The sequence below is a fragment of the Cryptotermes secundus genome, unplaced genomic scaffold (genome assembly GCF_002891405.2).
Source record: "Cryptotermes secundus unplaced genomic scaffold, Csec_1.0 scaffold371, whole genome shotgun sequence".
NCBI lineage: Eukaryota > Metazoa > Arthropoda > Insecta > Blattodea > Kalotermitidae > Cryptotermes > Cryptotermes secundus.
In genome coordinates, this window is record NW_019741978.1 from 543,362 (window position 1) to 565,847 (window position 22,486).

Below are 22,486 nucleotides of genomic sequence, written 5' to 3' on the forward strand. Positions count from 1 at the left end.
AATATTCCGAATATAATTTTTTTTTAAATGAAGTGTGATTTCGAATATTTCGAATATAAGCCGCACCCCAGTTTTCCTCTTGAATTTTTGGCAAAAAATGTGCGGCCTATACATGCGTAAATACGGTAACTACCCTAATTAGGAAAATTTTGCTTTGCGATATTACGAGCTCCATTGGCTTTTATGTTTGTTCAGAATTGTAGCGGGATTACAGAAATGTATTCTGGTTTCAATTTGTAACCTCACCGATTTAGATAGCTCTAAATAACCGGTTTCTTATATTCATAAAGAAGAATGTTTGTTGGGTTATTTATAGTTGCCACATCATTGTATATCTTTCGGCTAAGAATTCCTCCCTTGGTGAGATTCTAGGCTCTTCAACCCCCACCTCATATTTCTGGAAACCTCAAGGGTACAATTTTCTTCTTATTGCTCGAGACCCATTCGTGCTAGCATAGGTAGCAAGCAGAACAACCTTCTTCATGTTGGTTTTGTGCTCAGTTTGATCCTTGAAGATTGAGGTGACGTGTTCCTCCGAGATATTCGTGTACATTATATCCCAGAAGATAAAATTCTTCATAAGAACCGCTGTGATAACCTCAAATCCTACGACATTATAAGTTAAAAATATAACAAAAACATGTTTTAAAGATTAGGGATAGTCTATGAAGCAACAAATATGCTATAACAAGTTTAAGACATGCAATCTCTCTAATAATTTTTTTTTTCAGAAAAGCTATATTCGATGCTCAGCAGAAAAAGGTTCAGGAGGAGAAAAAGACTCAAGAAGATAGGAAAATTCAAGAGAGTAAGAAGACGCAGTATGGTGCTTGGGGACCAGTGCTCAAGAATAAACAAAATTTTGTGAATATGCATATTTTTTAGCTTTCTTAATCGAAAGCATGTAATACCGTACATCTTACAGAGACTTCAACTTGCGTGGATTAGGTCCTCTGTTCTGATACAGAATCAAGTAGATTTTGTTTGTTGGATTTTAGACTCTCACTAGAAGTGTACCATCTCTTGAACTTTAATGACGTGTAGTTCGGCACAAGTTCACCGACGTTTCTGAAGAATATATCGCCTCCATCTTCAAGGTCACAAAGAGTAAGCCAAACAACAAACTAGCAAGAAGCAGATGGCAAACATAGCTCTACTCAACGTTTACTTCGTCTTTGCTTCGTTGTTTCCTTACACTTCGACCCTGAAAATGAAGGCGATATATTCTACCGAAACGTCGATTAACATGTACAGAATTCCACGGCGTTACATCTCAAACGAACATAGTATTCGTAGATTGTACATTTTCTTCACAATTGAATATAAAAGTTCATAAATCAATATTTGTAGTGGGATATAAATAAAAATATTTCATTTAAATGGGTGTGTGTTTTTTGTGAAATTCACTAGATTTTTGTAATTTAGGAATAAGTTAAATATGTTCCTCTGTTTTAAAATGTTTTTTTTTTAAACGCAGGAAATATATTTTGATATTCAACGTAGAGAAACACAACAGCACTTTAAACTCTGGAATCTAGACAAAACATGAGGGCCTCGACGTCTCACGACCCTATGGGCCTTCACGGACTGTTACAGGGATAGTATTTTTAATCTACAGCATGAAAGTTGAAAAGTTTAGTTACTCTTTGTTCGCATAGATTAAAAATACCACGAAACGTTATTCACATATCGAATGCAAATAAGTCAATCGAAGATGATCCTTTTTGAGAAGCTAATAGTCCCTCAGATTACTACAAAATTCATAGCTTTTGGTGAAATTTGAAATTTCGTACTCTATTCAAAATAGCCCCCCCCCAAAGGCCGCTAGCCTGTCTATTAAAGTAAGAGGATAGATGTATGATGTTACATTACTTCGTAGCTGGAGCCGGAATTTGATTCAAAAGTTTACAAAAGAAAGATACGCCTCTTTTCGGTTGATGAAAGTTAGTATATTCTTGCACATTGAGATTTCATACAATAATACTTGTTACATACAAATATGTGTGTAGATAAATTTCTTCAATAAAGTAAGACGCCTTGGATTAGTACATAATAATCTAAGAAGCAAAAGGTTTTATCACCCTTTTCTCTTTAGATAATTTATGCTTGTGGTAGCACTGCTCGAGACAGATGAGTATCACTGCGCAGGCGCAACCTGAAACATAAGTGTCAATAATATGAAAATTATGCTGCGGACATGAGATATCATTTGTTTAAACTGCACTCGGGATTCGGTAAGTAAATGAACACGTGCAATTTCCTCAGGCATTTTATATTTATACAAGTCAGTTGAAAACTTCTAATATATTAAACTAAATTCTACGAGTCTTTGAATTTTATCCGGCGTGTTATTACTGCTTGCCACCGACAACTCAGCTTACAAGCTCTGTCGCAAAATATAAAATTCTCTTTTCTGTTGAGAATAAGCTGAGAGTACAATGTAACTCTCCTTCTTGTGACCTATTACTCAGATTAGAATTTGGTAATTTGAATCTCTCGTTCGTTTGAAAACAGACAGCACCATTAAATTCTTCTGAATATGTGCCCCGTTTGCATTTCTGTGCCAGAAAACAATTTGTAGCACAATGGATTCAGGCCTGCTTTCCAAAATACCAGATGGACATTTCATCACTTAGCTGGTCCTCACATATCAAAAGACTTAGAGGATGGAACCACCGCCCTCTGCGCTGTTCACCTGCCCCATGGGTTTCAGACCACAGGTACACGATTTTTCTTCTGTATAGAGTTCAGACCTCAGAAATATTTGCCTGTTCTTCAGAGTTCAGACCACAGACATGTTTGCTTACTCTAACAGAGTTCAGACCGCAGATATGCAGTTTGTCTGCTGTACAGAGTTCAAACCCCAGATATTCAGTTGGCCTGCTCTACAGAGTTCAGACCCCAGATATTCAGTTGGCCTGCTCTACAAGGTTCAGACCGCAGATATACAGTTGGCCTGCTCTACAGAGTTCAGACCCCAGATATTCAGTTGGCCTGCTCTACAAGGTTCAGACCGCAGATATACAGTTGGCCTGCTCTACAGAGTTCAGACCCGAGATATTCAGTTTGCTTGCTCTACAGAGTTCAGACCGCAGATATTCAGTTGGCCTGCTCTACAAGATTCAGACCGCAGATATACAGTTTGCCTGCTCTACAGAGTTCAGACCCCAGATATTCAGTTGGCCTGCTCTACAGAGTTCAGACCACAGGTGTACAAATTACCTGCTTCACAGAATTCAGACCGCAGATATACCATACGCCCTTAACTAATGACCTGACTGTTCTCAACAGAACATGCAGTGGATCTGTGGAATCCACTGAGATAAGAATTGTAAGGTATGCGTGGTTTTAGCAGTGGCCATTCGTTAGAGATAGTCACCCTAATTTCAATATTGGAACAGCGTCTACTGCCCTGCCACTTCTTGCCAAAACCTTCACGCAATATCCAGAGTCCAGGAGTAAAAGTATGGCTTGTACATGTATATGTTCCACTGATAGGTACCGTGAAGAGTTTTTTCATTACTTAGGGTGGGGTGACAGTCCAATTGGTAAACCGGCCACAATTTGGCCAAATTTTCGAGCTCCACGTTTTCTGTGGTGATGAACGTGTAGCAGTTTGTGGGATGAAAATCGGCAGAGGAAATAGAAGTACTCGAAGAAAACCTGCCGCAGTGCAACTTTGTCCACCACAAATCCCACACGGCCAGATCTGGGTTCGAACACGAACCGCCCTTGTGGGAAACCGGCGACTAACTACCTGAGCTAAAGCACGGGCACCGTGAAGAGTTCCTCAATAAAATGTTCATAGTCTCACCTAAACCAAGCACGAAGAAGGAACCTTGCATGTCGTCCAGGTTGACAACGTGGGTTGTGGCCTGCATAATCCGACTGGTGGTCCAGCAGCGGTCCTTCCTGGGCAGGTGCTCGAGGTACCATTTGTAGATCAGGCCGGCTTGGTGCATTCGCCGAAGCCTGCACCAAAATCAACCAAGTCTCGTAATGATGATTTACGGGGGAGAAAAGAACCTGGCGTTCTCTACATGCTTAGATTTCCTGCCAGTCGCGTTTCCACCAGCATTTCATGATTATTTCTTTGACAGTGGAGAGTAGCGTCAAACAATTCATCCCCAACAGTACCAAGGATTAGAATTGGATATGATCCTCAGTCAGTTCTATCCTCTTTACACTCTCGAAACCTATTTCTATAAGTATAGAGTCACTATACCAACTGAGCTATCCCTGTTCCTTTCATACATCGGAAATTTATTTTATTCCGTGATAGTAAGAAATCACATTTCACAACTTTAAAACTTGTTATAGTTATATTAATATGCTTTTGAGTTGTTTGAAACGTAGACTTTATAATAATTCTTTTCAAGAACGTATAAGATACATTTAATGAATGTGTTCTCCTTTCTAGACAAATTTCATTTCTAGTTTTTATTATTATAATCGGATACTTAACGTTTTTAAACATTCTCAAATTATTTCCTATCTGCAGTTAAACAATATTATTCGAACAGACCCTATCAGAGTTATTATTTCAGCCTCTAAACAAAATTTTATCATAATCCAAATTCTTGCAGCTCTTCTTCCCCTGTAACCATCATCGGGTTTTGCATTAGACCAGACCAGCTACACTTCCTCTGTACGTGATTTTCGATTTACTGCTCCCTGTACGGACTTGGGGGCATTCAGAGTAGGGAAGGCAGACTACGTGCCATCTGATTTTTTTTTGTTGCTATTGGGGTGGGACTAAGTCCCTTGTACTGCGGCCACTTCTGACCTATTGTCCCAGCCCCAGATGATAGGCGAGGGTGATAATGGAGCAATTGGTGGAATGAAGATTGGCAGGGGAAACCGAAGTACTCGGAGAAAACCTGCCCCAGCGCCACTTTGTCCACCACAAATCCCACTTGACCAGACCCAGGATCGAACCCGGGCCGCCTCTGTGGAAAGCCAGCGACTAACCGCTTGAGCTATGGCGCGGCTAATTTTGGATTTACTGCTCCCTGTATGAACTTGGGGGGCACTCAGAGAAGGGAAGGCAGACTGCGTGGCATCTGCTTGCAGCGTTCATAAATACAGCCCAGATGAAAGCGTACTGAAGAAGCGAAACATGAGGCACTCACTCTCTGTTGACCATTCCGAGGTATGGGCTCCCTAACGGCATCATCATCGCTAGTTGTTCTTCCAAAAATTCTTCGTCTCCTGCAACATGAATGAATGCTAAAACTACTAATTCTAAGTAGATACTATAGGTTTCTGACGATGGTGTATAACACACGGAGATACTGGGTTTCCGGACTTTGTCCAGCTCTTTCTAAAGGACCGAACAGAGTAGGTGTCTTCCCTCACCTGAAGACGGAAACAGATCCAGTTTCCGAAACGTTGTGTTTTTTCTTAGTTGTTTAGAATCCGGACAATGGACAAAGTCCGAAAACCCAGTATCTCTGTGCACTGATTCCAAATTAGCATTTCGATTCACAGTAATCTAGCCTGCTTCCCATCGTGACCGTCCGGGTTCGATCCCAGCTCATATCATGTTTGATTTTTGGTGGACAAAATGTCGCTGGGGCAGGTCTTTTCCGAGTACTTCGGCTTCCTTACCAATTCTCATGTCACCGACTGGTCCACATCTATCATCTGGGGCTGGTACAATAGGCCAGAAGTTGCCGACGTACCAAGTGGACTCAGTTTCACCCCACCTCAAGGAAAAAAAAACTGATCTAGTGTTTAACTGACAGAGTAATTAGCAATGACTATTCGTATTTGGCAGATCCTGGGGCACATTATTTTGATACTTGTTTCGTGGTTTTCCTCCATTTATCACAGAAAATTATAGGATGTTATCTTAAGGCATGTTATAACTGCTTACTTCCCGAATACTACAAGATTCGCCATCCATAAACATGCTACTGTACATAATTCACTTATACTCTAACATCGTTGACTACCAACGATTCTGTTTTCTGGGACATAACGACACCTAGTCCGGTGAAAATCAACTACCGTTTCGGAATATCCCGCCTCCATCTCTGGCGAAGGAAAATAAACCAAGTGCGAAACCAGCATGAAGCAGGCGGTCACAGATTTTATAACTTATGTAGCTGGAAAAAGTATGAGTATATTTAAATAAACCGACTGGCAATCAATGGGACACGCGGTACCGTAGTTGCTTGAGGCACTATGCTGGTTCGATTCCAGATGAGATCATTGCATTTTTCAGTTGACCTAAGCCTTCCAGTGGCACTATGACCTTGGGGTTGACTCAGTCTCTAACAGAAATAAGTACCAGGAATCTTGCTCGGGGCTAAAGGGCGGCCGGCGTGTAAGGCTGACATACTTACCGCCATCTGTGAGCCGAATGTCTACATTAAATAATGTGGAAGCCTCTACGTCTCACAACCCAAGGGGCCACCATGGCCTGTTACAGTGATAGCTTTACCTTTTTACCAATCAATATGAATACAAATAAACAAATTTCATGGCCTGTAGCCCGCAAACTAACTATACCGACCGAACGACCGCCGCTTGTCGGCGAAGTTAGTTCCAACTTTAGCGGACAGAGGGTTTCGGGTGGTCAGCGCAACGGATCCCCACGGCCGTCAATCTCGGTTTTCTAGACCGGAGCCGCTACTTTTCCACAATATTATTACATCTATTCTAATCTTAAAATCAGGACAACGAACAGTGGCTTTGCTTCATTCTGAAAACGAGGGATAGGAAATGAAATAGAAATATAAGCATGCAATATTTGTTTTGAAATCCGGCGAACCCCACGTAAGGAATCTGTGGGCTACATACGAAGACTTGAAGCCGTTGATAGCAAGAATTAAGATTAGTAAAATAACTGTCAAAGAACTCACCGAGGGCGAAGTCACATCTGTTAGTAGCAAGGAACTCTCTCTTCATGACGTTCAGGAGGTTAATTTCCCACTCGATGAAAACATGTGAACCGGCACGAACTTGGGACACCAGCGCGTCATTCTGTTCGTCGTGTATTGTAGCTCCCTCGAGCAACGATTTGTACTTGGGATGCTCCATCTGCTGTTTTCCAACATACGTAAACAATTGATTCAGTTGATTTGATACTTGTGTGGTTGTATATCCTTACGGCCTTTGCGATTGGCATGGATTTGGCCAGAAAAATTACAAAAACCGCCTTCAAACAAAATAGAAATCAGTTACTAACTTTTCGGACAATCCTACATGTTTTATGTCGAAACACTTGGTAAGGACACAAAGGATTCTGGGAACAATTTATGAGACATGTTTCGTTTCAAGGTCGATCATAGTGGCCGCACGGTGTAAGAGATGAACTGTCTTCGCCTGCACAAACACTGAGATCGTGAGTTCGAATCCCACTCGAGGCATGGAGGTTTGTGTTCTGTGTGTAGATAGTGGCCTTGTGACGGACTAATCTCCCATCCAAGGAGTTCTACCAACTGTGTAAAAGATCGAGAATGTGAAAAAAAACTGACAAGGCCCAACAAAGGGCTGTAGATAGATAGATTGATAGATAGATAGATGTCCTTTTATGTATTTCAATATCTAAGGCAATTCTGTGAATTATAAACGTAGTTATGCAATTCAACAAGACATTTCTCGGCAACGTCTTCAATATTACAAATTCACATTACGTTAGTTTTCCAATGATAACCTAAAAACTTCGCATCATAGCGATATTTGTAACTTTTAGCTTGTAAATAGAAGCCATACTTCTAGCTGGAATCTGGATCGTACATGAGAAGTATATCAAGATATCGGGGCAGTGGTTGCAGCATGAGGAGGAGGATTAGGTTCATCTCTGCTTTCCTTCCGAGAATATGTTTACAGTTAAGAGATTGCGAATAAACGTCAGGTACGTGTTCCTGGAATGCATTTCCCTGGAAAACACTTGTTTGTAGGTTTGTACACCTCACTGACCTTGATATTAATTTGTTGCTGATGCAAGTCTTAATAAAGGTAAAACTGTCCTTGTAGCAGGCAATGGAGGCCCATAGGGTTGTGAAATGAAGAGGCGCCCACATTTTATAGACAATCTGCTCACAGATGGCGGTGAGATTGACAGCCTCACGCGCCGGTTGTCCTCTATTTCCTGGAATACCCCTGGTCTTATTTCTTTTAGAGCCTGAGTTGGCTCCAGAGCCATAGTGCGGCTGGAAGGATTTTTTCACTCCCACTTCGGAGCATAGGGCTGATTTCTCAGTTTCATTGATCATTTTTTTACAGCGGTAGAACTCCTTGGACGGGTGATCAGCTCGCCGCAAGGCCTCTACCTAAACACAGGACAACACAAACACAGAATAAACACATACATACTACAGATGCAGCCTGCCTAGTTTCAGAATGTTTTAAAGACGCTATTTCCAGTATTTAAAATTTTTCAAAAGAAAAAAAAAAGAGAACGAATTCACTATAACTAACGACAAGACATAGACGCACTGCACTTACGGCAACACAATTGATGACCATCTCTGGACTGATCAACTGATGTTGGAGCGTCTACCTAATTCTTAAAAGCCATTTCCATCCCTGGTAATGGCTATTCGTGTCGTGTAAGGGACGGGAAATGTCATGACTCAATGAGAGGTAATTTGTTTCTTCATTTCTTCCAGGAAGTTACTATTAGGTCGTGATTAATGATCGCTCTTGTCATATCTGGCCGCCTCGATACAACATTGGACAAGAATGGCATCAACTACGAAAATCACGTATTGACGATGTGCATTGCCAATTTTGTAATTTACTGTACGAGATATGTTCCACTATCGCACAATTTCCTACCTGAACTTTTATCCCCCGACGATTTAAGATAAAATGAGTATTGTATTTTGCAAAGTTTGGCCTCTTACATAAATGAAGTGCCGAGGAAGTTGTGTGCTTTTTATAGAGGCTGAATAGACGTGAAATTGTTCTCATTCCTTTATACTGGCAAGGTTTATTAGGCCTCTAGGTCCTGTTTCAAGTCTCTTTAAATTATACCTCAGTAGAAGAAACAGCCCACGGCGGTAGCTGCAACTATTTTTTATTTTTGCTAGTGGGGTGGGTCTAAGTTCCTTGTACTGCGGCCACTTCTGGCCTATTGTACCAGCCCCAGATGATAGGTGAGGGTGATTGTGGAGCAATTGGTGGAATGAAGATTGGCAGGGGAAACCGAAGTACTCGGAGAAAACCTGCCCCAGTGCCACTTTGTCCACCACAAATCCCACTTGACCAGGCCCGGGCCGCCGCGGTGGGAAGCCAGCGACTAACCGCTTGAGCTATGGCACGGCCTAGCTGCAACTTACCTTGAGGTGTTCCTCTACAGCCGTGTCTTTCAGAATTCCCCAGGACACCGTGCTCCGGCGTGCCAGAAGTTCCTCTACATTTGTAATGGCGACCTCATATTTGGGGAAAGTGAGGAAAGCAACCAAGCTGCCGCTGTATGACGTCACAATAACCAAGACAACCAGCCACCAGAAGCCCACAATTATGCGGCCGCTGTCAGCCTCCGGAAGATGCATACCACCTGCCAAAACAGTCCAGAAAAGACTGTCAGGTAACGGTAGCTGACTGCAGCAAGAAGAGTGCTTCTTGAGAAACTGTTATCAGCTGAAGAAGTCAAATATCTTCGACTTTCAAGGAATCCAAAGATTTAATACTATGAAGAATATCGTCCTCTGGGATGTGGCGCCGGGTAGACATTGTGTAAACCGACGTTCCAGAAGACGTATCGCCTCCTTCTTCAAGGTATAAAAATCTGCGAGCGAGGAACCAGAGTGAGCAGATGTCTACATGGCCCCCCATCCCAAAAGACTGTATTCTTCGTAGTCATCGTCGTGAAAACCTTAAATCTTACATTCGGTACCATGTTCACAATAGTACACCTCTGGTCAGACAGATCCAGAACACATCCCCGTATGTTATTTATTTAATAACCATTTTAATATTAGCCTTCCCTCTATGTCTAGACCTTCCAAGTCGGCGTAGTTTGTACGATTCACAAACTCACCGAATCAGTGGAGGTGTAATGAGAAAATACATAAGAAATTTTGTGGAGAAAATAGAAACTAATTTTGAAGATCGAAATTGAGATCGAAAGGCAGTATCAGGAATGATGGAAGGAAGAAAGTTGTGAGCATGGAAATGCATCTGAATCATAGTACTGTTGGCGTTGAGCATCAGTTTCTGCTAGCAGTGTTAATTAAGCTTCTGAAATAAAGATGTTTGTTTCAATAATATTTAAATGCCAAAGTCCTTATTCCAGCAATAGAAACACAACACTGTTTCTTAATTATATTTGTGAAAACAATAGCTATTTATGGTAACACGGAAAATAAACTTATAAATATGAAATATGGAATAAATTCTGAGGGCATGAAAGTAAAAGCCGTTACGATTACATAGGCTTATGTTATAATAATTTAATATGGACGTTGTATTTTGGTGTCAACGATAATGAGTTACTAATTATCATTCAGGAAATGCCTTGTTAGAGTGAAACGAATTCTGAGCGTTTGGAATGCAAATGAAAAGCACAAAATCAGTATATTAGTCAGTGGTGTTCCATACACAGAGAAATGTTCTGGTCCGAACGCCGTTAGCTGTTATGTACAACATATTTCAATTAAAAACAACGGCCTTTCTGGTTAGGATTACTTTGGTGTCTAGGTCTAGTGGAAGAAAAGTGTCCGTCCATCTGTCAGTTGTTAAATATTCGAAGTTTTTAAAAGCAGAGAAAGTATATCTTGCGAAGGAAAAACACCAACAAATGTAACCAACATGAACAGGGTTAAGGAAACAAAGAATCTGAACGCACCTTGCTGCATCAGAGCCCCATACACGTACCACAAACAGTTGTACAGGGAGTTGAGACCGCCCTTCACATTTCTCTTGCAGAAGTACTCGTAGTAAGGACTGTGACGGTGGAAGTAGTTGAGCAGTGGCGTCACGATGACCATCAGCAACAAGATACAGGCCCACGTCTGCAAGAAAGATCCACTTAATGAGAATGACTGATCAGTGCAGATTTCTTTATGTCCTGGGAAATTCCACTAACACTTGTATAAAGAGAATGCGAAGGGAAAATTAGAAAACCTTTTGCTGGTTTTTATTACTACCATACTGGATAATCGGGCTCAATAACAACGGAACGCTTCTTGACCAGCTGAACCAATATAAGAAATACTCAGCTTCAAATATTCATTTCTCAAAACTCGTCCTACTAAAATGAAACAAATATCCCAATAATTCAGTACAGCTTAGCAAAGTACGTAGTCTTCGGGTTGTGGCAGCAAGCGTAATTATATGTGGATACCAATGTTTCGGAGGAAAATGCTGCCTCTCTCTTCAGGATCGAAGTGAATGTGGTGAGGTTACGGTCTGCTTTTACTGTATAGGCAGTTTGCAAGGAAGGAGCAAAAGAAGGTCCTTACAAGGATCCCGAATAATTACGTCACAAGAGGGGCATAGAATTATGAGCCCAGCACGGGACAGTGGAAACTGTGAGCCTAAGGATGTAGGTAGCGCGCTGGTTCCAAACGCTAGTATCTACCCAGGAAATTATAATCTGAATTCTGAAGGTCATGAAAACCAGAAAACTAAGTGTATTAACCCTATCAAGCCCAGTGATTATTTACCACCTGTATTAACACACTAGAACTCTGCGTTCTGCACACAGGGTGTCTTTCGTATACTTCTCAAAATAAACGGGGTTTGTTTTCCTAAACGGCATCAACGGGTTAATATTTGTAAAAGAGACGTAATGTGTTTCCTATGAGGTAAGAACTGAATTTTTTGTATATTATCTGAAGCACAATTTTAAGGTGATATTAGAATGAAATGTTTAAACTTTTCTGTGCTATCACAAATAAGGCAAAATAATTTCAAATAATTTAGTGTTGTCATGAATTGTTAATATTATGATTAGAAATTCACATTTTTTCCCCACGCCCTGACGATGATGACTACAAAGTTGGTATTGGTAATACAAACAATTATAAGGATTTAGGGACGCCATCAAGGAGGGGAAATCTGGGAATATGCTTCCCTCCCTAAGATTTCGAAAAATAAAAATAAAAAAATTGTAAATACATTATTAACTTTATTGGACGTAATCCATTGTCCTGTTCTTTATTTAAAGCGATGTTTCGGATTCTGAACTTGCCTCCGTCGTCAGGTAAAATGCTTCCCAATTGATAGAATTAGTCCATATCTCCGGACCATATAATAATCAAAATTCAAAACAAGGAAATATTAATATCAAATTAATGTATTATTTTTAAATTCGACGTCATATTCCTTCATATACAGACGTGTATCTCTAGGGCGATCCGTCGAAATATTCCTGAACTGCTTAATCTGAAACTGTAGGATATTTTTGGCTGCCTCCGGTTGCAGAATAATTCCTGCATCTACTCATGAGACCATTAAACTGACTTCACAGTTAACTTACTTCATATGAGAAGGGAGCTATGAAGATGAGCGCCCGGCTGACTTCATCAGGGCGAGATGTAAGTAGCATTGACGTCTGGATTGAGATCGGCATAGTAAAATTGACGAGTTCCTTTCTCTTCGGCGTCACTGCAAAGGCGCCTGCAGCAAGCAATACCTGACAAGAGCAAGGGAATACTTCAAGATCCTGACATTTTATTTTCAGAACTGCATACAACATAGAGCCGGGATAGCACGGACGGTATAGCGACTGGTTACGAGCTGTACGGCTGGGGGATTCGAGTTCGAGTCCCGGTAGGATTAAGAATTTTCACTTCTCCACGTCTTTCAGACCGGCTCTGAAACCCATCGTCTCCCCTGCCCGATGGGTACCCGGGGCTTCTTCCCCGGGGTTAAAACGACTAGGACGTGAAGGTGACTACCCACCTCAAATTGATGCCGACGTCAAGAAAACGTGGATCCATATATCCACTCCCCCTTACCTCTTCAGGTGTAATGCTTAATTAGTTAAACACATGGACGACTTTACGTTTTAGCTTTACTATACACTGTGTTCCTACCCCGAACTTACTGAAGAGAGCAGATGCGGTTCTTACAGTGGTTATGAAGAGTTTTATGTTCTGCGATATAACGCCGTGTAGTCCGTTGAAACTAACTGAAGTTTCGGGAGAACATGTCGACTTCATCAGTGACTTTCATCTGACTTCAAGGCATTATATTCTAGAAGATAGAACCCTTCTTATTGGAGGCAGGTTTCAGGTCCTCAAGGCACATCGCTGGCTAGATGGGAAAGGGATTTATGTCGAAGGTCGTATTTTCAATTACTGGGGAATTCTGATATAATTATGCATGCACATATGTTATTATATACATAAACTTTCTATTGACGTGTCTTACCCTCTTTCTACGGAGTATTTCAATGATCTTATCGGTTTCAAGAAAAACGTTGCTTACATTGCCGTCATTCTGAAAGATAAATTGGAAGCACACGCATTACTGTATATAAAAGAGCAATTTTATTCTTTGTTTGTAAAATTTATTACAAACAACGACTTGTTCCCACCAAATTCCCACGTTCCTTTTTCAGTCCCATCAGATGTATTGTTATGCATAAATATAAATAATGCCGCCTTTCAGTACATATTGTAAAAATGAGGGAGGCCTTTCTTTCATTCATGTGTTGAAGCACGTTGAATTGAAGGACAACTACTGCATGTAGAGATGACTAGTTCTCAGAACGAGTTATAATAATTGTCCTCATAGATTTAAATCTAAGTTCAAATCGTTTACAAATATTTTGGTTCATGAAAATTTAGAGACTAAATTTGATACTGTAGAGTTTAAGTAAATTCTAGTTAATATGGAGGCGTACTTATAGATCCATCAATGTTATTTTATTACTGAGACTTACCAGAAAATATGACATTTTATGGTTATGTATTGTATTATTTATACAGATTTAATCTATTATCTACGAAAAATTAAGTTATGATTTTCTGGCGATTCTTCATGGGATTGTGAGCAGTCATTATTCCATGTAATAGTGGTTAGGTGGAATAACAGGCCCGCACCATAGCTCAAGCTGTTAGTCGCTCGCTTCCCACCGCGGCGGACCGGATTAAAGCCCGGGTCTGGTCAAGTGGGATTTGTGGTGGGCAAAGTGGCGCTGGGGCAGGTTTTCTCCGAGCACTTCGGTTTCCCCTGCCAATCTTCATTCCACCAGATTCTCAATCATCTGTGTGAATTAAAAAAACAGGTGGAATAAAACGAGCTCACGTCTTTCGTTAAGGTAGAATCACTTGTCCATCCTTCTTTGTTACTTGCTGGAAATATGACCGTGTATCTGAAAATAAAATTTCATGATTTGAGAAAGTTCAGAGAAAAATGGAAGCGAGAATAATAGTTTATTTCTTGACAATTTATACAAATCCCAGAACTATGTAATTATTTTACATTCTATTTATATATTGAAAATACATCTGATACACATTAATTAATATGAACATACCTGAAATTTAAATTCTGTGCCAGTTGATTAACAATTTTAAATAGTAGTACATCATAATCTGTCCTCTGAGTAGTGTCATTATATTTGATGACTTGCCATGGCGGATTCTGAAATTGGAGACAGTACCAATATTATGATAAAAATTTCAGCGATAAATTGATTATGTCTGTTATAGTCTCTTGTCACAATATTCCACCAAAACAGAATAAAAGTGGGTTCATTGCAAGAATTCACTTGTCACAGAGCGATCAGAGGGAAACTGAATTCTTAACATAGTCAACAGTAAAAAATGTGATGCAATCATCACAACACATTTAATCATCAGATGAATTCTATTGGACGCCTATGTAGACACTTTCACAAATGCATATTTAATGTAGTACCTAGTAATTAAAATACCATGAATTCGGAAAGACATGAAGGATGCAGTAATGGCTTATGAGTACTTCGATCTATTCTCGCAACGTTTGCCCGAAGAGACCAAAGAAACAAATACAAATGCCAGAATATTCGATATATGGGCCAAGAACCGAACTCATAAATTAAATATAAAGCTGTCGTTGTAATAGGCAGTGGAGGCCCATAGGGGTGTGAGAGGTCGAGGCTGCCACATTTTCTAGACAATCGGCTCACAGATGGCCTTACGCGCCTGCCGCGCTTTACTTCCCAGGAAAATTATTTAATTAATTCCTAGTACTCATTTTTGTTAGAGGCTGTGTCGACCCCAGGGCCATTGTGCCGTTGGAAGGATTAGATCAATTAAAATATTCAATGACCTCATCGGAAATCAAACCCGCGACCTTCAGTCTTGTAGCATAGTGCCTCAATGAACTACGAGTACGTTACCTCGTGCCCCCCAAGAACCGATATCGGGGCAGCCAAAATAAGGAACAAAATCCTATCCACTATACCATAACTTTCTCTCCCCACTGATCGTAAGACCAGTGATATACTATACTTACCTGAAACGAGATGATAGGAAGGTTTCGACCTCCGAAACCTTTCCTTATGTGAGGGAACAGGTAGTCTGACATCCTGAGACCTTCTCGAAGCGACCACCGACCAACAGTGATCATATGTCTGGTCATTTTATGGCCCCCGTCTGTCTGCTCCTGTTCTTGATATTCCAGCCCCCACGTATCTCCAGCTTTTAATGTCCAAGTCGTGCAGTTATCGCAGCGGCCGCCCTCACTCAGCGCGGTCTGCGACAGCACAGCCTCCGTCAGAGATTGGCAGGGTTTGTCTGCACTAACATCTAAGTCACTTGATACTTTAATTAGACACCTATCCGTGACATAATTTCTACTGTTGCTTTATTCTTCCAATCCGAACGAGGCATAGAAATGCATGGCTATTTAACGAAAGAGATTGCCTTTTCCAGTTTTTGACGCTATCGACAGATTTTTTTAATTCGCTTAATGGGGGGGGGAGTCCAACTGGGTCCACTCGGCACGGCGGCCACTGATTGGCTTATTGTAGCCTGTCCCGGGTGATTATGATGATGGAGAATTTTGATGAAATGAAAATTGACAGGGGAAACCGAAGTACTCGGAGAAAACCTGCCCCAGGGCCACTTTGTCCACCACAAATCCGACTTGACCAGACCCCGGGATCGAACCCGGACCGCTGCGGTGGGAAGCCGGCGACTAACCTCTATCGACAGAAAAGTTGAGAAAACTTTCTACTACTGAAGAGAAAACGAGAATTTTCTCTGTGACACAAATTTTTCCTACAGTAATTATTATTTATGACATATCATCACAAGGTACTATGGTGTACTACTTAACTCTTTGTTATCAGATCCAATTTTAACGAGAGGTTTCGTAAATCGCTATATTTTCCGAACAGAATTATTCGAGGATATGTCCTTTCCAATCATGTCCCTAAATATCTTATTTCAACATTAATGTAAAATTAATTGAAAGCCATTCCATATTTTGACTGAAAAATATTTTATATTTCGAAATTTTCACGCACGTTTCCAAAGATAATAGAATCATTTATCAAATTTTACACTTTGGACCTCTTGAAGGATGTTCTTAAATGCGATTTAACTGAATATGTAGGAGTAGATTCTAAAGGGTTCTGACGATGGTGGATGACACACAGAATTACTAGATATTACCTAGAGTGTTCTCTATTACCTAGAATTCCGGACGATGGAAAAAGCCCCAAAACGCATCGATTCTGTGAATATGTACGGTATGAACATAACAGTTTCTGAAAAATCATCCTGATAGAATAAGCGCGGCCGCTATATACAAGTAACTGCTTTTGATAAAGCCTGGGGATGCAATAGAGATAGAAGCATAGACACTTATTACTGCTATTTTCTGGTCCTATCCGTAATTATTGCCAGCACTTAACAGCTAACGAACACACACAATGCTGGAATAGGAAGCCTTATCCTCACGTTCATTAGGTCGAGCAGGACGGAGCGGCGCTTGTATTTGGTTGGACTGATAACGTCCCATTCCTCCGGGGATACCTGGCCGATGAAATTCTCTTCGTCTTCATTGACCAAGTCCAGTGCCACTACGAAACTCTGTAGAAGCTCCTCCACGTGGCAAAACAGCCCGCCCTGGTAAGCACAAACTGGAATTAGGACGCGTATATTTTGACTGATCATTAAGGATAGTGTTATGAATAAAACAGAACTTCATAAGGTCTCAGTGATATAAGGAGTTCTTAACGCAACAAACAAGTCATTTCATATGACGGTTTTCAAGAATTTGAATGCATCTGGTTTTGGATTATCGGAAACCTACGTGGAGGATGGCTATTTGGAGAAACAGACGTGTCAAATCTCTTTACAACAGGCTTACACGGCACGGTAAATAAATAAAGTTCGATATATTAACTATTCCTTAAATCTCAACCTGGTTGTTGTGTGGAAGCAATTTTGGAATTTACATTCTGTTTGAAGATAGTAAATGTGGACTGCTTGTTCAGTGTGTGTGTGTGGGGAGAACCCACGCTGGACAGACATCCCAAAATATAGTACAATATATTCCACGGATCACAAGGAGTTGACTGATTCCTTACCTCACAATCCGTTCCACTGGAGCTGCTGTCGTGAGCAAACGCGATATTCTGACCCTCACTCAACAAGGCTGTGACTGCGGACATGTTGTTACTGAGTGCTTTTGGGTCAGAGATGATGTAGAGCCACTGGCTTTCCGGATGTGTCAGTCCCACTGCCTGGCTCTACCAGTAAATTTATGCATTTATTTATTTATATTCTGACTGATACTTTTAATTACTATTTTTACTGTTACTTGTATTATTTAATTTCTACCGCTACATCTGGAGCGTAGAGTATACGTGAAACGACGTTTCACTTCAGTTTCGTAATCTTATAAACAGTCGGTATGACTCCTTGGGCGGGGGATTAGCCCGTCGCAAGGATTTTACCTGTGCACAGGAAAAGACAAACACAGAATTAACACAGATATCCATGCCTCGAGTGGGATTCGATCCCACGATCCCAGTGTTTAAGCGGACGAAGAGATTTCATGCCTTAGACTGTGAGGCCACTGTTAGGCCACTGTGAGGCCACCGTGATCGTCTTTCTTTTTATACAGAGGCCTATAATAATATCCATGGACTTCAAGATGTAAGTATTGAAAGTAACCTTATTGTTTGAATTTAACAATTCTACGGAGCAGAACCTTCCTTGAGACGCTTACTCAACTGATGAAGAAATTCTCTTCCTACATGTACAGGGTGGGCCAGACTCAATTAGACAGTTTTTGATCATTAATAACTAACCAATCCAACAACACACGGGATAATGGGAAAGTACCTTTTGTTGTCGATAGATGGTAGCATCATACGGTATGCTGTGAACGAGGTCAATACTCTGCCTACTTATTGCGCATCGAAGAAACGTCATGGCCGGTAGACGGTTGTCTATCGAGCAGCGTGTAAAATGTGTGCGCCTTTTCTCAGTTACTAACAATGTATCAGAAGTCCAGCGCAGGATGTTGGAAGAGTTTGGACCGCCATCAGTCCACGGGGACACAATCGTCCGAATAAACAAGCAGTTTGATGAAACTGCCAGTGCTTTGAATCCCAAGCATCCTGGTCAGCCGAGAATTTTCTGAACTGCTGACACACAAGCACGTGTTGCTGCGGAACTGGCATCATTTCCTCAGAAATCGAAGTCTACCTGCCGTTTGTCGGCCCTACTGGATATTTCGAGGACAAGTTTGCCAAGAGTTTTGAGTGACATGAAGCTGACGCCATACCATCCACGGCTTATTCATGTTCTTAACGAGGACGACTTCGACAGGCGACTTGATTGCGCCGAGTTGATGCTGACCAGTTTCAGGAGAATCCTGACCATTTCAGGAATATTGTCTGGACTGATGAGGCCAAATTTCACACATCAGGATCGGTCAACAGACACAACTGCGTGTTTTGGCGGCCATAGAACCCCAGTGCCGCCATTGAATACGATTTCCAGTCCCCGGGAGTGATGGTGTGGGGCGGCGTGACGTACGAAGGACTGATTGGTCCATTCTTCCTTGAAGGTTGCGTCACGGGGGAAACCTACCTAAAGTTGCTGAGGGAAAGTGTCATCCCAGAACTTCAGAGGAGAGAGAACTTTGATGAACTGTGGTGGCAGCAAGATGGGGCCCCACCACACTTCGCCAATATTGTTCGGGCGTTCTTGCATCAAGTTTTTCCTCAACGCTGGATTGGCCGTCGAGGGCCTGTGGAGTGGCCAGCCCGATCACCCGACATCACCCCACCAGAATTTTTCCTTTGGGGTTACCTCAAAGACAAGGTGTACGCTAATCCCATTGACAGTGTGAAACATCTGCGTGAGGTGATTGTTCAGGAGTTCAATAAAGTTCCGGTGAATATGTGTAGAAAGGCGTGTGAAAATGTTGCTTTGCGTCTGCAAGCCTGTGTTGACTTAGGTGGTGCCCAGGTTGACCAGCATCTTGAAAATCGATGACTTATGTGTGTGCGATTCCATTTTTGTAACGATTGCAATTGTTAACATTTATCAATAAAAATAACATCTAATCAAAAACTGCCTAATTGAGTCTGTCCCACTCTGTATTATTGAATATTAAGGTAAATGTAATTTCCGCTTATCCTTATCCTGCGCCAGAATAATTCAGTCAACAGCTTCTTACTCTGTGTCTTTAAGGTAAATGTTAATATCATCTTCACATCTACGCTTAGTTCTCCTAAGTGACTTATTTCTTTTAGATTTTTCTGTCGAAAATTTGTACGTTTTTCTTAGCTCTCCCATGGCCAATATTTGTACCGCTCAACTTTTTCTCCTTGAATTTATCACCGTATTTATGTGACTATTCTAGTATTCTGAGGTATCTTATTACAATGCACTCGTATTTAAGTTATACATATTTATAAGTTTGGTTTTCTGTGGTAAATAATGTAGCCTAAAGACGTCAAGTAAGTTAGGAGAGTTTGATGAAATGAGTGTGTTTTTAATACTGGCAAGAAGTGACAGCAAGGGAGGACGTCTATAAAATTGTCATCAGTCGCCGAGAAACAAACTTGATCATGATCATTCATGAATTATTTCCATGTATAAGAATATAAGCATATGCCTGACTTCTGACTCAGCTACAGATGTAAATACTTTAAGTACTAATATACTGGTTTGTGTTCTTTCTTCTCAGACAAGGCCGTCATCTGAACAGACTGAGGAAGAAATTCGCTACCACAGCCCGATGTCACTTTAGTGTCAGCGACCAGCTGCTGAGACGGAATCAAGAGTAGCAGTCCCAGGTTCGAATACCTTCACAAAAACGTATTTTCGTGGCCTTTCAAAAATTTCTCCAGATAAATGTTGGAGACAATATTTCAAATAAGCCACGACCGAATCATGAAGTGAATTACTTACCACTTCCATGATAACGCTTACTAGTTCTTGGGAAACCACAACGATGAAATTGGAACCAAGTCGGTTCACGGGAAAGTTCTGTAGTACTTCCATAACAGACTTTCTTCTACAATAATAATAATAATAACAACAATAAATTCTTCAGTACCTCCATAACAAATTTCTTTCTGCAGCAATAATAATAAAGATGATAATAATAATAAAACTTTGATAATATTTTAAAAGATTTGTACAAAGAATAATATAAATATCTGATACAGTTTGTATACTGAGAATAATCCTTCCCTCCCATACGCCTTACGATGCAACTGCCTCCAATTTCCGAAAATTTGGGTACATGCCTGTCAAACATGTACCTAGACTATAGACAACGTACAGAATAATTTTTATATTGTGAATGAACCATTATCAAAACATGTAAATGATCACTGATTTTAATACTATCCTTCTATCGAAGCTCAGATCTCTTCACATCATGTTCTCAGGTCATACCTGTTCCACTCCGTGCGAGCACCATGCACCTTGAAGACTGCCACTGCTGCAGCACTGCCCTCTTTACCAGGAGTCGGCACAGACACACTCATTACTGTGCGCTCCACCATTTCCAAGTCTGCGCACAAGTGAAGGTCGTCGTCACGAGTCTCGCATTTTGAAAGAATCCCTTCCGTATAGTTCAGTGAAATTCACATAATCGAAACCTATTTATATAGGACTCGGTCTACTTTCCTTCTTTAAAGAGATAAAACAAACCTGTTATATCATCTTGCCTTTGTGTCTCCGTATTTGTTCGTCTTTTTGTCCGTATGTCTCCGCTTTCAATTTGGAATCGTGTGACAGAGTTTGAAAAAAAACTTGGTATGGACATTATGCTATTACAGACAACCCAAATTTCATACTTAATTTAATACAGGCAATCATAGCACTGCGTAAAATGTAAGGTTCTCACAGCGGTGGTTATGAAAAGTACTATCTTCTGGGATATAACGACATATAGCACGTTGAAAGTCAACCGGCGTTTCTGAGGAACACGTCGCCTACATCATCAGCGCCGAAGAATAAGCCCAACAAGAAACCAGCGTGACAGCTCTGCCCGGTTTATTCTTCGGCCCTGAAATGGAGGTGGCATGTCCTTTCGAGACGCCGGTTGACTTTCAACGTGCTAAACGGTGTTAAGTCCCAAAACACAAAATTCTTCACTAACAGCATTGCTCTTAGAAAAATAGAATGGGACGGTATGGACTGGATTCATCTGACTCAGGACACAGAAAATTGGCGGGTTCTTCTTAACACGGTAATGAATCTCTAGGTTCAATATAATTATGGGAAATTCTTGAGTAGCTGGGCGACTGACGGCGTCTCAAGAAAGGCTCATCTCCATGAAGTTAGTTGGAGTCGGGAATAAGAACATGACACACAAGTGAGTTTGTAAGGTGGAAACGATATTTGTGCCATTTAATACAGTGTCTTGATTCGAACCCACAATTCCAGCGTTCAAGCGAACGAAGACAGTTCATACTTAAGAATGTGAGGCCACTGTGATCAGCTTACAAGTTACTGTGTCGCTATATTCAATACGGCGTGAAATTATTTGTCGCGTTATACTCCCAACACGTGACAATATCTTGCTTGTTATTTACCGGATTCGTTGTTTATTTAATGTTTATACGCTCGTTGTTCACTAAAAGTAAACTGAAAATGTATTACTCCGCTACTACAGACGTGTTGAAGCCTTCGTAGGAGTTTGGAGGGATATGTGCAAAAAATGGATACAAATTGTAATTAAATTGTCTTGTTTTATTAATTTCATGTTGTGCAAAGAATATCAGAAAATTTCACCACTGAATTTCGAGCAGAAGTATCATTAAAAGCTAAAAACTTGAACTGTTCACGCTTGATACAGCTTTACGTTCAGTTTCCTGTAATTTACATTCCTTCTTTCTAATTTTTTGAGCTGCCATTTATAGTTAGTGCCCCATAACTATAGCCGCGCAGAAAGGTAAAAGCTATTGAGGAACACGCGAAGCTGTACGCTTGCTGTGGTGACGTTCAGAGCTACTCCACGAGCGGAAAACCTTGCCTACAGAGACGAACTAACAAACAACACAACGTACTATACACCTGACCACACTCCAAGACGCTACATTCCAAACTGG

At 40.9% G+C, this 22,486-nt stretch overlaps 1 protein-coding gene across 1 annotated transcript; it reads right to left on the reverse strand.

Annotated features, from left to right (window-relative positions):
* Positions 1-798: 798 nt before the first annotated feature.
* On the reverse strand, positions 799-21,871 carry LOC111872882 (ionotropic receptor 93a). The gene is made up of 16 exons (XM_033754868.1): positions 21,084-21,871; positions 20,826-20,943; positions 20,334-20,439; positions 17,492-17,653; positions 16,860-17,027; positions 15,409-15,648; positions 14,447-14,553; positions 14,215-14,281; positions 13,336-13,404; positions 12,440-12,595; positions 10,805-10,970; positions 9,294-9,514; positions 6,870-7,050; positions 5,133-5,211; positions 3,815-3,972; positions 799-2,155 (listed from the first exon to the last, which is right to left on the reverse strand). The coding sequence occupies exons 1-16, from the start codon at positions 21,196-21,198 to the stop codon at positions 2,058-2,060; spliced, it is 2,211 nt and encodes a 736-aa protein (XP_033610759.1). The 5' UTR covers positions 21,199-21,871; the 3' UTR covers positions 799-2,057.
* Positions 21,872-22,486: the final 615 nt, after the last annotated feature.

Coding starts and splice junctions, on each gene's coding strand:
- LOC111872882 (XM_033754868.1), bottom strand. CDS start 21,198: ATGTCCATACCAAGTTTTTTTTCAAACTCTGTCACACGATTCCAAATT. Junction 10,971..12,439: donor TAGCTCCCTTCTCATATGAA/GTAAGTTAACTG, acceptor TCTTTCTTGCAG/ACGTGGGCCTGTATCTTGTT. Junction 7,051..9,293: donor CTGTAGAGGAACACCTCAAG/GTAAGTTGCAGC, acceptor GTTGGAAAACAG/CAGATGGAGCATCCCAAGTA.